Below are 16,321 nucleotides of genomic sequence, written 5' to 3' on the forward strand. Positions count from 1 at the left end.
AAATTCTCACGCTAGCACAGGAAATGAAAAAAGAGAGGAGAGCCGCACATATGAAATTACATATAGGTGAGTAGATCGCTGTGCCAGACGAAGTAGCACAAACATGGCAGAATGCAGGAATTTGAAGTACAAACAAGAAAGTGGATTCCAAACACTGCTTACGTTTGAGCTAGTTTATGGGAAAAAATGTTTCCAGATCTTGTCCAAAGTTTGTTGATCATAACACCTAAACAAGGATGGAATTTCATTCGTTTCTTGTGCGCGGAAAGAAACTATTCATGTGAGATTTCTTTTTAGACAACATTGGCGCAAGAGAAAGGTTGTGCCTATGTCTTGCTTTGCGTGTACCTAGAGGCTTTACATAATGATCAGCGGAAGTTCGATTTTTTCATTTATAATGTCATATAAAAACTGGAGACGGCTAACTTTACGCATTTGCTGTAGAGTGCTTATTTTATTCTTAAGCTTTAGTAGCGACGGGCAGTTCTCTCTTTTATATTTTACAAAGAAAAATCTGATGCCATTCCTTTGGACACACTCTAATTTCATAATATCCTTTTTGGTATGAGGATACCATACAACCGCCGCATATTCCCATTTTTATCGAACGAATTTGTTGTATGCTAACATTTTGGTATTTACAGATGCGTTTCGAAGTTCCTTTTTCAGGAACAATAACTTGCGCAAAGCTGATGAACATGTAAGTGAAATACGGTTTGACCTAGAGAGTTTTTTATTGAATGTGGCACCTAAATACTTGTATTTTTTCACTACAAATATTATTGTGTTGTTAAGCATATAAGAAAATACATTATGTTCTTTCTTCCGTGTTGCAGCAAAACTGTTTTGTGTACATTGATTTCCATACCCCAAAGTGTACACCAATCGAAGATAGCAATAACTGATTTCTGCAAACATTTGGTATCGCTTCGAGAAACTATTTTCCTAAAAACGCCACAGTCATCCGCAAAAAATTAAAACGGACATCAGCTGGCATTTCGTATACTATATCCTTAATACAGATCAGAAATAAAAGCGGCCATAATAAGCGGCTTGCGGTGCACTCGATGTTATCTAACAGTTATTGGAAGAACATTGGTTAATTTCTACGAATTTTTGTCGATGACGGAGATAGGCCTAGATCCATTATATAATATTAGTAGGAAGACCAATGCGCTCCAGATTATGAAAAATGTTCTATAGGCAGCCTTATCGAACACTTTACTGAAATAAAAAAAAGCGAAATAACTTGTCCGGACGAGTCAAGTACCTCAGAGATTTCATGAACAACTGAGACAAGCTGAGTTAAAGTCGACAGTCCCTTTCTAAATCCATGCTGTAATGGAGAGATGACACTTTGATCTGTCAAATACTGACGAATAAAGCTTGCGAAAATATGCACTAATAATTTACTGAAGGTGCCTGTAATAGAAAGTGGACGACAATTGGACACTGTAAAATGATCATTTTTTATATTAATTGAGGCTACTCTTGCCCTACGCTAGTCGAAGGGTATTTTCCTCATTTTAATGATAATTAGAAAAAAAACACTCAATAATACACATATCTGTTCCGCATACCTTCGCAAAAATACATTTGGTATCTTATCTGGCCCTGAAGATTTCCCTGCACTGACGTTTAGGAGCATATCCAGTACACCTTGTATGGAAATCATAACACCAAGATCATACTATTGCCTAACAGGAACCTGAGCGCAAATAGATATAGACGGGCGGTGTACTGACGTTTCCGTACCCGCTGCCCACTAACGATTACGTAATGGAGCGCTTTGCACACCATAACCTCAAGTATGTCGTGGAAGCCGTGAAGCTATGCTTAGAAAGACGCTTATATACTGTAAATTTAACTTCGCCTCCAGCTCAAGTTGCATTCTGAGTAAAAGTAAGTGTGCGAATCTATTTTACACCGCTTCGAACGCACACCGAAAAAGACCTGCGGAAGCACTGGTTTCACGCACCAGGGTTTGTTAGCACTTCAGGGCTTGTTCAGACTCATGGCTGTGTCAGACGCAGGGTGTCATCTGTCAGGGTGTCGGTAGCCCAGGGCTTCTCGAGTCATACTGTGCTGGTTGGGCAAGACGTTTCCTTCCGGGAACGGTCTGACGGCAGGCCGGGCCATGCGTCTTCTTCGTCTAACTTTAAACTCCGCGAGAGCTCTGCGGTATTACCCGCAATACGTAAATGAATCCTGTCAGAAGCTTACGGCCAGCCCCGCCTCGTGCTATCACATCCCATTCCCGCATGCCACGACAGCTAGCGTCAACCATAGCAGCGTCATTGCGTCATCTGCATAGCATGTTGTCAGAGCATTTGACATCAACAGCTGCACTCGCGTCTTGCACTTTATATGCTATCACAATGCTAGTCATGTGCTATCACGATGTAAAAAAAAATGGTAGGAATAGAAACGTGTGATGAATCAGATTGAAAAAGCAAAAAATACCGGCACCATAGCGAGCCAAGCCGCAGTACTTTTTGAGTGAATATTAAAAAAAAAACATAATTCACAATTGAAACAAAAAGATAAAAAGTGCAGGTGACTTAGCTTAGAAGGTCATTGTGAATAGGCATCTGTTATTTCAGTTGTTTTTTCTGGTAGTCATGCAGCAATGTGCGCTTATTGGAAAATGGTTCGAGTGTGTTGTGGCACAATAAACTTCAGCTAATTTCACCTAAGGGGAGGAATGGGAAGAGGGGAGGGGAGGCGTTTGCCCTCCCAAGCGGGAAATCTTATGCAAGAAAACCATGCTGAACCCCATTCGTTTTCGCATACATGGTTGGAATGCGAACACCCTCACCGCCCCTAACCACCCTTCCAAGTGACCCATTTATCCCCCCTGCTTTCACCAAAGAAAACCTACTTTTTCGCCCTCATTATGAAGCTCTTATTTGGTGGGTTCTAAATCCAATGTAAACGAATGTTTGAGTAAGAAAACACATTGCACAATAAGAAAACAAGCCACGTTAAGGTAAATGATGGTCGACATATTTTATCGCGAAACGGCTTGGAGAGAAAACAGCGTAAGAGAGCGTCAGGACGAGACAGCAAAAAACGGGAACGAGACGACGTCAGTGCTTTCTTTGTAAACTGCTGTTGCCCCACCCTGGCGCATTTTGTTGTCCTGTCATTACAAATGTTCCAACCGGCCCAAGTGAGCACCTTGCTGAGCCGTTGATCAAAGCGGATTAATAAGCGCACTCTTGCACGCTATCGTCTCGCAGCCCTTAAATAACAGTCACAAACGCGCTGCTTCTTCAAGTTTGCGCCGTACGGCTCTATTAACTACAATGCAGTGAAACGTTATTCGACAAAGCCGTTCTCGAGAAAAAACTTTATTTGGTTTTGGTAGGGCAGCCTCCTGAAATCGTAGAGTAGCGACGATGTCTCGTACCTTCTGGTCGCCGTCAATGACTTTGTTCCAAAGCGTAAAGTGTAACTGAGCAGAATGGATAAGAGGAAAGTAACAACTTGCCTTCTCCAGAAAAAAAAACAATATCCGGAGTCAAGAATGCAGTACTTTTCTACAATAATTCTCTAAGTAGCACTTGAAGGAATCCAACTGACTTCTGCCCGCCGCGGTGGCTCAGTGGTTACGGCGCTCGGCTGCTGGCCCGAAAGACGCGGGTTCGATTCCGGCCGCGGCAGCCGAATTTCGGTTAAGGAGAAATTCTAGAGGCCCGTGTGCTGTGCGATGTCAGTGCACGTTAAAGAACCCCAGGTGGTCGAAATTTCCGGAGCCCTTCACTGCGGCGTCCCTCATAGCCTGAGTTGCTTCGGGACGCTAAACACCAATAAGCCAATAAGCCAACTGACTTATTCGCAACAAATATTTTCGTGTGTACCTCGCGGGGTTGAACGAATCAGCCAGCTCTGAGGCGTTTTTGAAACGGGAAACATCTGCAGAAGCAGCACGCTAGCGAAGAGAACTACAAGAAGCCCGAGTGATGTATTTGACAGTCCGATGGAAATCCGTCTAGTCAGTCATGGTGGTCCGACGAAATGCAGAAACAACCACTGCACAAAGTCGAAAAAGCACACAGACATTGTTTCCTCTTTCACAATCGCAATCATTATGTGAAAGACTACACGACATATGGCTTGGTTGAAGCCCCGCTTTAACCAAGTCATACGAACGTATGTACCTGCGTGCCCTAGCAGCGTGCCTGACTCGCAGCCCAAGGGCGAAAGGATACAAAAGTGATGGGTCTGCTTCGTAGCAGCTTGAGAGGCGACGTTCCAAACGTGTGTCGTCGTCTGCTGCGTGTTTATGTGAGGATGAGGAGGAAGACGGCAGTCGATAGCCCGTGCGCTTAGCGCGTTGCTCCGATCGCTGAAGATCCGATGCGTCGCTGGTGTTGCTGGCGCCATCTATTCGAGCCTCTCGGAACAGCCACCTTTTCGACTAATCCAGATTTCTCAGGAGCAACAACGACGACGACAACGCCGACGCCAGCTTTTCTGCAGAACGGGGCCCTTACGCTCTAGCGTAAAAGAAAAATGTTTCGGAGCCCGCACGGGTTTCTTGTTCACATTGAGCAGGACAGGAGCGGTGGGGTATTAAGGCGGAAGCCTTTAATGCCTCATCGTTGTAAGCAGGAGTTGTCGACAGGAATGTCACGCTTTTCAATTGGTCAAAATGCTCGTGACGTCACAGTGCGCGAATTTCAAATGGGGCCAATTGTAATTTGGCTAGTAACCATGCAACCAATTAAAGGGATCGTATAGAGATGCTCCAACTAAGTGGGATTGAGTTTAGTTAATTGCTTAATTAATAAATTAGCCTAATTAAGATAGAGGAGAATCAAGAGGTGAGAAGAAAGAGGGGGAAAAAAAGAAAGACGCGCGTCGCAGCAACAACCGCGTCCGCGGAAGCAGACGCTGCTGAAAAAACAGATAATCGGCCGAAGCCGCATTCGTTCTACCACCACCCACTTCCCCACCCAGTTCGACACTGCCCGTTCCGAAGTTCCTCGCTTCATATACATTGTGTCGAACATCCTAGACAGTTCCAACATTTGACAGTTGAATGACAGAACACTATGGATAGAATTACAATAATGTAAATATCAAATAGCCTAATTAACCTTTCTAGTCAGACCACACAAATAAATAAAACCGATTACGAAATTGGTCGAGTTGGGGAACCGAACCAGGGTCTCTGGAGTTCGACACGAGCACGCTAGCCACTCCGCCATGCCAGCTGAATGGTTTGGAATGAACAAAGGCGCGTCTAAATAATACGGCGTCTTCGTTCACTCCCATCTTCCCCACTTCCCTTACGGCGAGGTTCAGGTGTCCACCCAGATATGCGAGAGAAATACATTTCCTTTCCTCAAAAATAAATTTACCGTCCAGCAAGGCGTAGAGCCAAACGGGCGATGGCGTTCTGTGGACTCCCTGGAAGGGTTGCAAGACGCTGTCGCGTTCCACTCTTACAGGCGAAGCTTAACATCTTAACCACACATCAGTGACACAAGCAGACAGCCAAAGGACACGTCATTCGCCGGCAGCACTTGAATCATCATTCACAACCACATTCGTGGCAGAATGCTGTACTCAGGCTTTCGCCTTGCACCACTTTAGTCGCCAAAGTGTCTCCTAACTTTTTATGTGTGAAGACTGGGACGTAATGATCGGGCGTGATGTTTGGCATGGGGCTAGCGTTCTTTACAGTTTCTCTCGTGGTCTGGATGACCAGGGATTCGAGCAGGAGGCGCATCGTTGGGTTCCTTTCTTTGGACAAGATAGAGGCGTCCTATACACACGTAGCGTCAGCGAAGTGCTTTCTCGTGCGTTTTCCAGATACGACTTGCGCGTAGCCCACGGGCCGTCAAACAAGCAAACAAGCAGCGGAACCAGCTAAGGGACGTTAAAGACTGATTACCAGATGGACCCCTTCCAGGGGTTATCTACAAGATACCATGCCTGAACGGCAGTCATGCTTACATCGGTGAGACAGGAAAATTCTCGAGACGCATAAAAGATCATCAGCGTGGCGTGAAAAACGATAAGCACGCCATGAATGCGCTCGCGGGATGCGCGTGCTACGACGCTGGCCACCAAAGTGAGTGGAGCAGCACCTCTCTTATCCAAAGAACGGAACCTGACGACGCGCCTTTTTTCTCGAATCCCTGTCCATGCAGACCCCGCGGGAAACTTTAAACAAGAACGAAAGCCCCATGCCAAGAATTTATGCCAGGTCATTAAATCACATTTTTTCGCATATAAATACACCCCCCGCTTCTGTCCAGCTCATTGTGAACAAGAAACCCGTACGCGTTTCGAAACGTGTTTCTTTCTTTTTTCGACCTTGGTCAGTGACTGCTTCTTCATCTCACCAAGCTCGAGTGATATGCCAGGGCGCAGGAAGGGACGGACGAAGTTCACTGTACCATCGTATGGAGGCGTGGGTGTTAAAGGTGCTTACCGCCTCATCACACAAAATGGCGTGCTACGAGGCAATAGAGGCTATGGCTGGGGCTGCGTGGTCAGGTACTAAATGCTGCAAGGAAAAGTTCATGGACGCTATTCAATATTTGCTGTTCTTGTATGGAAGCCATACGAACTCAGGGCAGCGTGTAACAGAGTAGTAAACTGGTTGGTTTGGTTTGGTTTGGTTTGTGGGGTTTAACGTCCCAAGCGGCTCAGGCTATGAGAGACGCCGTAGTGAAGGGCTCCGGAAATTTCGACCACCTGGGGTTCTTTAACGTGCACTGACATCGCAGAGTACACGGGCCTCTAGAATTTCTCCTCCAAAGAAATTCAGCCGCCGCGGCCGGGATCGAACCCGCGTCTTTCGGGTCAGCAGCCGAGCACCATAACCACTGAGCCACCGCGGCGGCCGGAGTAGTAAACTGAAGGAGTTGTTTATAGTTGATTTAGCCCCGAAACAGTGGAAACAAGAATGCATGCAGCGCACAGAGGCAACGAAAAGGTGACACGAGCGCCGATGTCGTATTTTCGTTCCTTCCGTACGTCGTGCCTTTCATGCACTGTTCTTTTTTTTTTCTTTGCCAATACCATATTTCAGTGTGACGTCGCGCAGCCGCAAGTAACTTTTGATACACGAGAGAATCACGATATCGGGCAATCTTTACGCTCCGAAAGGATTCAAGAAGCTAATTGAAGAAAATAGAGCTCAATAATGGAAGAACTGAGGTTTTGTTAAACAGTACGACGAAACAGATTAATTAAACGGAGCGAGGAGGTAGTTTAACAGGAAAAGGAGGCGGGAGGGGGGAGGGGGGGGGTTAAATGCCAAAATTTCAGGTATTCGGGACTTAACGACGAAACTGACAAGCCAAGCACCACTGCCCCGCTATGAATAGAGAACCAGTGTACGTCTCTGTTTGATAACACGTGGTACACGCACCAGAGGGCGTGGCTGCGGTGTTGTCTTGTGAAATGATTGCGAGTCGTAGGCAAGTGAAAAGACAAGTGAATAAATCGCATTCGATACATTTATAAACACCACTTGCTGTGAGAACTTTACGGCATCACGTGGAAAGTATTCCATTCTCTGGACGCTTAAGAACAGAATGGAGAGTCGACACTCGTATTATTCTCTAACGCAGCATAGCCCTCTCAAGCACGGTGCTACCTAAGATTCCTTCTCAAACCGATGCAACCTCACCCCCTGTGCCGCTTGCGCAGGAGCCCCGGTCCTCATTCGCCGGCCTCGACTCCGACGACGCCCAAGGCGCCCGGCATGGCGGCCGGCGGCCACCCCCTGGCCGGGGCCACGTACCGTCCCGCGGGCCCGCCGTCCTACGTCTCTCCGCAGAGCCCCGGCATCACCATCACGACGCAGAACGTGTCGGTGCCGGCGCCGGGCCCTTACCAGGACGGCCAGTTCCAGTACGAGCTGCGCCAGGGATTCCTGGTGCCCGAGCCGCTGGTCGAAAACAAGATCGACGCGCTCAAGGAGCAGGCCAAGATCACCAACCAGGTACGCCTTGCAGCCGGACGCATGCGAGGGAAGCGACGGGGCGCCAGCAGACGCTCCGATGAGGACGTTCCGATGGGTGCACGAGCGTTCCGCTTATTTGTACTCCACCATAACATCAGCAAAAAAAAAATAACGAAGAAAAGGGACTCACGCACCTTTCATGCATTCAAGATGGGAATGGTACTCTAGATTATTTTGCTGCCGCCGGTTTTTGAGCTCTGGTTACTGTGTCATTCATAACCAGCACTCAGAAAACGGCTACATCGAATCCCGACTGAAAGACTTTTACCTGGTCGGGAGAAACGGGGTCACGCTCAAAAGCGCATTTTCAGCTGCGGAAATTTGCTCGCAGTAAGCCTCACTTTAAGTCTCGGCGCGCTGTTCAGGTTGCGCACAGCAATGTCACGGGTACCCTTATTTTCAGTGTTGGAAAAGCATTCCACTCTTCGACGCGCAGTATTATACAGTATGAGCCCGCGTTTATATATAAAGGAGGCTGGCGATTGGAGCCTTACGGGACCGAATGAAGGAAATGTGCCTTCGGGAGATGAGCTTTCGTAGAATGCCGCAGACATGCAACATCCAGACATGCAACATCCAGCGAATCCTCTCTACTCCACAAGCCCTCTCACCGGATGTCTGAACTCTTACCGGCCATGCTTAAGGAATTTTAAACTTGACCGGAAGTAAACTATTGTTCCTTGAAGGCAAGGGTGAACAGCTCGCGCAAGATCCCAAAATTAGCTCAGCGGTAAACTTCGTATTTCTTTTCTTTCGTTTATCTCTCTCACTCTCTATTTTTTTTTTACTGAGTTCACTGACTTATCTCCGAGAGCGAGAAGAGAGGAAGGAGTATCGTAAACGCTGAGCCAAGAGTTTCGGTCGTCGCCGAGGCTGCCAAGACCAACAGAGACGAGAAATGTGGCCCAGCTGCTTTCCACGGAAACTTTGCCGCTCGTCGGCAACGCGTCCTTTCTTTCCGATTTATCCAGCCGGCCTGCTTGAAGCCTCATAAGAAATACGCAGACTTTAAAAGTGGTACTTCCACTTACTTTATTTCACTTTCAGCTTTGCCAGGTCATTGCATGTTAGTTGATGGACGTTTTAAGGAGGAACATCCCAGCTGTTGCCATGACGCCCCATACCCAGGCCCCTCAAAAAAAAAAAGAACCTAGTGCCGGCGTAAAATTGACGCGCGTGGTTCTTGCAGCGCAGACAATGCGGGTCTTTTCAACTCGGCTTGTGGAATACAAAACTGAAATGGACAAAAATAAACAATACAAACAAAGGCAGGGCCGAAAGGGGGGGGGGTCTTTTTCTTTCTTTCTTTTGGGGGGGGGGGGGGGGGGCGCCATGCTGATTTAAGCTTCAAATGTGTCAAAAGAAAAAAAAATGGGCGAGAAACGAAGTGTTATCAGGAATAAGGAAAAAAGGCTGCCAATAAATGCACGCAAAAGACATCACCGTTTGATTACAGCTGGTGCACATCGCTCGAGTTCGAAACATAGCGAAGGCGTAGGCTCGGTGTGCAGGCTGGAGCTGGAGCTGTGCTCCGCAGCACTGCAGCTCGCGGTAGTGTGACTTTCTGCTGCTTTTGTCAAGGTAGCTTCTCCGCAAGGCCTACGTGACATCAGCCTAGCCCGCTCTGGAAGCACGGAGCTCGCGCGCCTTAACCGCCCCAAGAAAGGTGCTCCCGCTGCATCCATGGCGACTTAATGTTCGCTTGCGAACAAGCGCGACCACTTAATCCTGGGCTGAGCGCACGCGACTGTGGAAAGAAACTTACTCGAGAGTGATCAGTGGAGCTTTTCCTTGTATCGTGACATCGCACTCGATTAACGTTCAACCTGCGCAGCGCTTGTCTTGAAGCAGGATGGATGGACGATCTCTTGCGATTTGTGCTCCCCGACAAGAGTATCAAGGTACTATGGCTAGCATGACTGGTGGAACGACCAGCAGCAGGGGCAAGATCATGCAACAAAACGTTTGAAACTCGAGCTGTTATTTAGTGTGCAGAAAAAAAAGAAGAAAATTTTGGCCGATTTGCGTAGTTAGGCCACATGCGAAATAGGTGCGCTAGCAGTTTGGTTTTCACTTCGTTCTGGTATTCAGGTCCAGTGTTCAGGGATGGCGGTTGTTCGGACAGCGATAATAAGTTAATGTTCATATTTGCGGAATTGGTCATTCGCTCCGTTCATAGATCCCTAGGAGTCTTCTATATATGCCACTCCTGGCGCAGTGCTGCAGCGGTCGAATGATGCACCGCTGTCCTTCTATGGCAGGTGCTGACATCGGTGGGACTTGGGTTGCTTGGGTTCGGTTGCGACCCAGGTTGCTCTTATCGAGCAGCCTCTCAGGATTGAATGAGCTGCCGCTTGACACGGTGGGCAGGTTGCTATGCTATATGTATATATATATATATATATATATATATATATATATATATATATATATATATATATATATATATATATATATATATATATATATATATATATATATGTATATATATATATATATATATATATATATACCTAGTCAGGTTGCCCACCACCCGATGGGAAGGTTAGCAGCCTGCCGACAAATAGGCAAACAGACAAACACACAAAGGCTAAATGGGGGAATGGCCATTGTGGACAACTCGATTCATTTTTTATTCTTTGTAAAATTTGATTTTATGGCTCTTTCTGAGCACGTTGACGTTTGTCTGGCAGCAAAAGGCGCATTTAATGCCGAGAAAAGTGCATTTTAAAGTCTTCCCACCACACAATTTAAACTCGTGATGTCCGCACCGAAAAGAACTCCGTGATCACCGTATGGAAGAGAATGGCGGTGTAGTCCGGCCTCAGAGATCCGCGACGAAAAACTACGTCGACGCACCGCTGTTTACTTGCGAAGTTGGCCGATGATGGCGACACCTGTACTTAATTTTTTTGGCCTTTTCTGACTTGAAGTCCATGTCTTCAGTTAAGGTAGCTTCTTTGTGGTTAGAATGCGGTAACCTTTTGATACAGGCTATACTCAATTCGTCCTTTTTCTTTAAATGTTTATCAGAACATTTTGTAATTTTTTTTACTTATGAGGTAGTTAAATGTTCCTGCTTATACAAGGCGCCATTTTGAAAGTATAGACACAAGAGATCCGTTCTGAAAAAACTATCTCCTTTCCTTTTTTAAATAATAAAGCTTAATTTCACTCAAGAGGGACACCTTGTATGATTTCCCTTAAAGAGCCCCTTCACCACCTCAAGCAAAACTTTAAGCGTACTTTACGCGAACTACAGAAAGCGGCATACTTTCCGGCTTCTAGCCTTTCTGACGAAAACAGTGACGATGAACACAAAAAGCACCCGCCAAATTTTATTCTGTTTGCATGGAAGGACAGGCCGATTTCTTTAGACTTTTTGAAGAACCGAAGTCGAATGAATTACAACTGCGCGAAGCAAGCTGCTCCGGGGCACATGCTAAGTGGAAATAATTGCAGACCTTTCCTTCGTTTGCAAATGTCCGTCTACGACCCGGGCACAGAACTGTAGCGAAGTTCGCCGCCGACAAGACCAGTCGGGAGACGGTTGTTGCGCAGGAGCTTCTGACCACTCCTGCCACACCCCTTTCTCGACGATAGCGACAGTGACTGAGGAAAGCCAAGGGCGCGCTAACCGAGCAGAACAAGGCACTTCCTTTTTTTGCTACGAAACGTGACAGCTTCGCCGTAAGCGCTGGCCAAAAGCGTTATATTTACGTCTCTTGGGTGTATGGACACGTGTTTACCACCTCTGAGGGTGCCATCCATAGCTTCGCAAAACACACACGGCGCTTGAAAAAAAAAAAGAAAGGTGGCTGGAGGGGTGTGGTGGGAGGGAGGCACCGCGAAAGACACTGGTTCCTTCGTCTTCTGGCAGGATCAACAGATTCCTCCAAAGCGACCGACCGAGCAGCAGCAGCTTAAGAAGCGTGCAGCCCTCGACAGCTGCGCGGCCCGGGGTGGAATTTATCGTCGCTTTTGTTTAGGTCGAGCGAAGTCGCGGGGAGCGCCGGGCCTCGCTGGCCGCGGCTCGTGCGGGCGCGCGTACAGACGACCTCAAACGGCAGCGACACACAAACAGTGTGTGCCAGTGCTAAAGTTAGAGAGGGACCCCCGGGGCACACGGCGAGTCTGGAGGCGATAGCTGCTTCAAGGACTGGATTCACGCCAGCAGAAAGACCTGACCCGGGCTCTCGGGCCGGCCCTGTTTTCCGCCGCGGCTGCGGAGCGGCGCTGGGACCGGAGCGTGATCTGGAGCGTAGGCCGGCAGCTCCTTCCATCCGGGCCGCGGGCACGGTCAGGACCGCGCGTGAGCGCACGCGCCGCAGTTGAGAGCCAATCCAGACTCTCGGGAGTCTTCCTTCCAGCGCAAGCGGCCTTTCCTGTAGCAAAACCTAACCAAAAGCTCTGGCGCCCGTTTGGCAGCGCACGGTGTTTACCAGGATGCTTCCCAGACGATGAAAGGCGCGCCTGGACGAAAGCGATTCTTTGAGGCTGGACAGGAAAAAAAAGAAAAAGAAGAGAGGAGAGAAGCGAAAAGCTTTAAAGCTGACGGGAAGACGAGAGAGCGAGCAGCACTGTTTCAGAGGAAACTGGCGGGTAGTGATCAGCGTGTGGGAGACGCATGTCAGGGGAAAGAAATAGCGGAGGCGTTTGGCGAGTTATAGAGTAGGTGCTGAGTAGAGGAACGCGCGAAGAGGCGTCACAAAGAGGAGCTGCAGTGTATAAGGGTGGCGGAGCCCACTTGGCACTCGGACAGAGGGCACTCAGATAGTGATTCACGGCCGCAGTAATGAGGGCTGGCAGCGTACAAGGCAAGCGAGGAAGCTGGGCTTCGGTTTCACTGTAGTGCCCGTGAAATTCTGCTTCGTTTTTTGTTTTGCTGCGAAAGAAACGCTACGCGAGTCGCCGAGCCATTTCGCGAAGCTGAGGAAAGGCCATACTGCGCATGCGCGAGGAGACGTGACGTCACACGGCGCACAGCTGGCGCGCCGCCGCCGTCGCTGCGCAGGTGACTCAGAGGTGCCGCCGCCCCACTCGCCAGTTGCGCATGCGCAGTAGCGGCGCATATCTAGCGTGCCGGGGCCGCCGCGCGCTCTCCACCTTCTTCCTCTCTCTCTCTCCTCGTTCCTTTCGCAACCCTCCAGGTTTAACCAGAGCTAAACCAATGCCATTTTTTTCAAATCCTGAGAGGGTGTAAAACCTGCAGCAAGGTTTCCCGGAGAAACACTTAAGGACGAATAAGGAGGGAACAGCGAGCAGAGGAATCTACACAAAGCTTCCTTGTGACCAGTCGAATCTCACGTGGTCACAGTTAAAATTGTACATATCAAGATCAAGGCAGCTTAATAGCAAAAATGAGATTGAAAAATTAGATTAAAGAGTTACTGTTGCACAGATCGTTCGAGGTCGTCTGAAAACTCAACTCGTGAATATTTCCTTCCGCGCCCTATAACAATGCCAACGAAATACATGGTTAGAGGAAACTTCAGCACCAAGAAATTTTGAAAATTATGACGACAGAAATGAGTGAACGATAACTCAAAATAATTAGGCTATCTCCAGGAGTCACTGCGCTCAAGAATTGAAGGAAATAAAATTTAATAGTACAAAAAAGCCATAAATACCTGCTCCACGAAATCGCACATACAGCCATGACAGTTGCATCCAGTGGTGCAGCTGAGTGCGATTAAGAAGCGAACCGAAAAGGCAAACAGAATCTAACGCGTAAACAGTAAATATAAGATCAAAAGCTACTCATTACTTCGCAGTGATTTCGATGTAACGATTCTTAATAGGATGGTCACTTCTGTTCCTACTTCATTACACAGTGGTGTGTTATCATGCTTGTGTGTAGTGTAAGAGAGGATCTAAGGATTTCGTGCGGCTGAATTGCTTAAATAAACCGGCAGCTACATCTGAATGAAATACAAAAAGTTCCGGACTATTCTAATTTAACAAACCCGAATATGATAACAAACAAAAGGATGGCAGCTTCCTTCGCTCAGTGCTCCCGAACGACTTTCGCGTCAGATTTTAGACAGTCAGCCGTTAAGTTGGCCGGAAACTGAGATATCCACTAGATTTCTCTTTAGGCGTCTACGCTTTGAGGCTCAAGCGTCGTGAAGGCTGATTTCCGCACAGCAACTTTCTTGCAACGATAGCTGCATGCCTACACTGTATGGATTTCGCGTCGTCTTGCTGCATTGGCAAATAAATGGTCGGCGGTTTAGCATTGCTAAGCACGAAATATTGCGCGAAAGCACTTTTTTTTTTGCAGGTGGACACCAACGCCATGTACCTGAAAGCGCGATTGAGGTGTCCACTTGCCCAGGGAGCCAGTTATGCGCCTTTCCTTTCCTCAAAATTAGCGGAGTCTACAACGTTGTCTACGCCAACGCCAATGCACCCAGTGAACGCCGGCGGCCTATTGATCCAGTGCCGTGTTTCTGCCAAAGCGTTGTCAACGCAAACGCAAGCAGCTCACCTGTCTCTGTTACAGCCGCCACGTAGCTCGAAGCTCGATTGAGGTGTCCACTGACCCAGGGAGCCAGTTATGCGCGTTTTCTTTCCTTTAGTTGACTTTTGCGCACAGATGGAAGTTGAAGACAGTGATGTACAATGCGCAGCGTGAGTGTGTGTTAACACGAAGTGTACTCAAGTAAGACTTGTTGCTGGCGGAGTTGCTGCATATTCTTGGGTAAACGTTAGCGCAACATGAAACAATCACGTGAAAGAGAAACAGGATGACGCGTCGTCCTGTCTTTCTTTCACGTGATTGTTTTATGTCGCGCTAACGTTCACCGAAGAACACTAAATGTGATCGGCTGCGGCGATATACCATAGTGCTCTCGTGCAGTGGCCAGCAAAGCTGATCTGTTGGCGCCGCCACGGGTTCGAAACCCAGTTCAGCGGTAGTCGCTTGAGGCCGAAGCACACGCGAGACCACATTCTGAATGATGAAAGACGCGCGGAATGCTCAGCATAGGCCATTTACGCAGGCACGCGTAACGTGGGGCCTCGGCAGAGCGCTGACGCTCGTGGCTCCGACATATTATCGAGTAGGTGGCGCCGTGAAAGCTGCTTTCTATACTCTCGCTAGGCGCCGTGTGTTACGGTGCTGCTAGCAGCGCGGGAAACTTGGCAGCCGGTTGGAGAGCCATTCTTAAGGCAATGATGGAGACTGCGCTTGCCCAAGTCACCGATGGTCGAACGACGCGACGAAATGTAGTGAGCAATAAATGTTAAACGTTTTATGGGAAGCTGCGTAGCCATTCAGCTCGGTTCAGTAAATTCATGCTCAGTGTCAGTGCGTTTGCGGCAACGCGTCGCTGCGGCTCGTACAGGTGCCCAGAAAAGTTTTTGAAACTTGAGGGTTGCTATAACTCTTCGGTAGCCTAGGCACGCAGCCACAAGCTGTAGGGGGTGCTTCGAACTTCCCTGCGCGATCTGCACAATGCGCCACTCAATGCCTGGCTGTCACTCTGGTTGAAATTTCAGCGCTCCGAAAACTTTTGTGGGCGCCTGTACAGCTGCTGCGCCAACGATCACAGGACTGGGCATCTGAAACTCAGTCACAGAAGTTACTTTTAATTTTAATCTGAAACACGCACACCGTAGGATATATTTCAGAATTTTGTGGGGACACCTCTCAAATAGAAAAGAAGGAAAAATCCAAAAGTGACAAATGGTGAAGACAAAACTCTGCTGCTGCCGTCGAAAGCGCGGCACAAAAAGTTCACACAAAAGTTCGCCAGGAAACAGAGCGAAAAAAAAGTCAACCTCTGCAGCCGGGGCCAAGCAGTCACAGTTCAACGTAAGACAAAAATGCATAAACACACTTCGTCAACCTCTGCAGCCGGGGCCAAGCAGTCACAGTTCAACGTAAGACAGAAATGCATAAACACACTTCCTAATGAAGCAAGGAAGTTACAAAAGGGGCACTAGTGAAGCAGAGAGCCTTGTCGAGTTGTTGGTGCAGTTACTTCTCCCTCCAAAGGAAAAAAAAAGCACAAAGAAAAACGCATCAAGAGAGTAGGCGCAGAAAACCCCTCTTGCTGCTGCCAAAGAAACGCCGAAATAAATAAGAATTCATTCACTCGTTCACTCACACACACGCAAAACGCTACAAAAAGGATAAAGCAATAGGCAGCGCAATGAAAACGCAAGCCAAAGGGCGAAAATTTGGTGCGGCTACCAAAAGCGCGAAGAAACCCAAAAGCAAGCAAAAGCTCGAAATAATGCGACGAAAGACGCAAAAACATGCAAGGACGGACACTTGCTGCTGTCGCGTAAAGCACGAAAAGAAAAATAAAGCGCAGCAGGCTA

At 47.9% G+C, this 16,321-nt stretch overlaps 1 protein-coding gene and 1 long non-coding RNA gene across 5 annotated transcripts in view; one reads left to right on the top strand and one right to left on the bottom strand.

The window, feature by feature from the left end:
• LOC149353449 (uncharacterized) overlaps positions 1–16,321 on the bottom strand; it is a 66,549-nt gene that overhangs the window by 47,880 nt on the left and 2,348 nt on the right. The gene's annotated exons all lie outside the window — the stretch shown is intronic.
• LOC149353450 (uncharacterized) overlaps positions 1–16,321 on the top strand; it is a 77,942-nt gene that overhangs the window by 41,244 nt on the left and 20,377 nt on the right. For all 4 annotated transcript variants that reach the window (XM_089582559.1, XM_089582558.1, XM_089582560.1 and 1 more), the window contains one exon: positions 7,675–7,969. In XM_089582559.1, the coding sequence (XP_089438685.1) occupies positions 7,675–7,969 (295 nt within the window). The remainder of the gene's footprint in view (positions 1–7,674; positions 7,970–16,321) is intronic.

Source organism: Amblyomma mixtum, chromosome 3 (genome assembly GCF_055824585.1).
Source record: "Amblyomma mixtum isolate Tamu chromosome 3, ASM5582458v1, whole genome shotgun sequence".
Lineage (NCBI taxonomy): Eukaryota > Metazoa > Arthropoda > Arachnida > Ixodida > Ixodidae > Amblyomma > Amblyomma mixtum.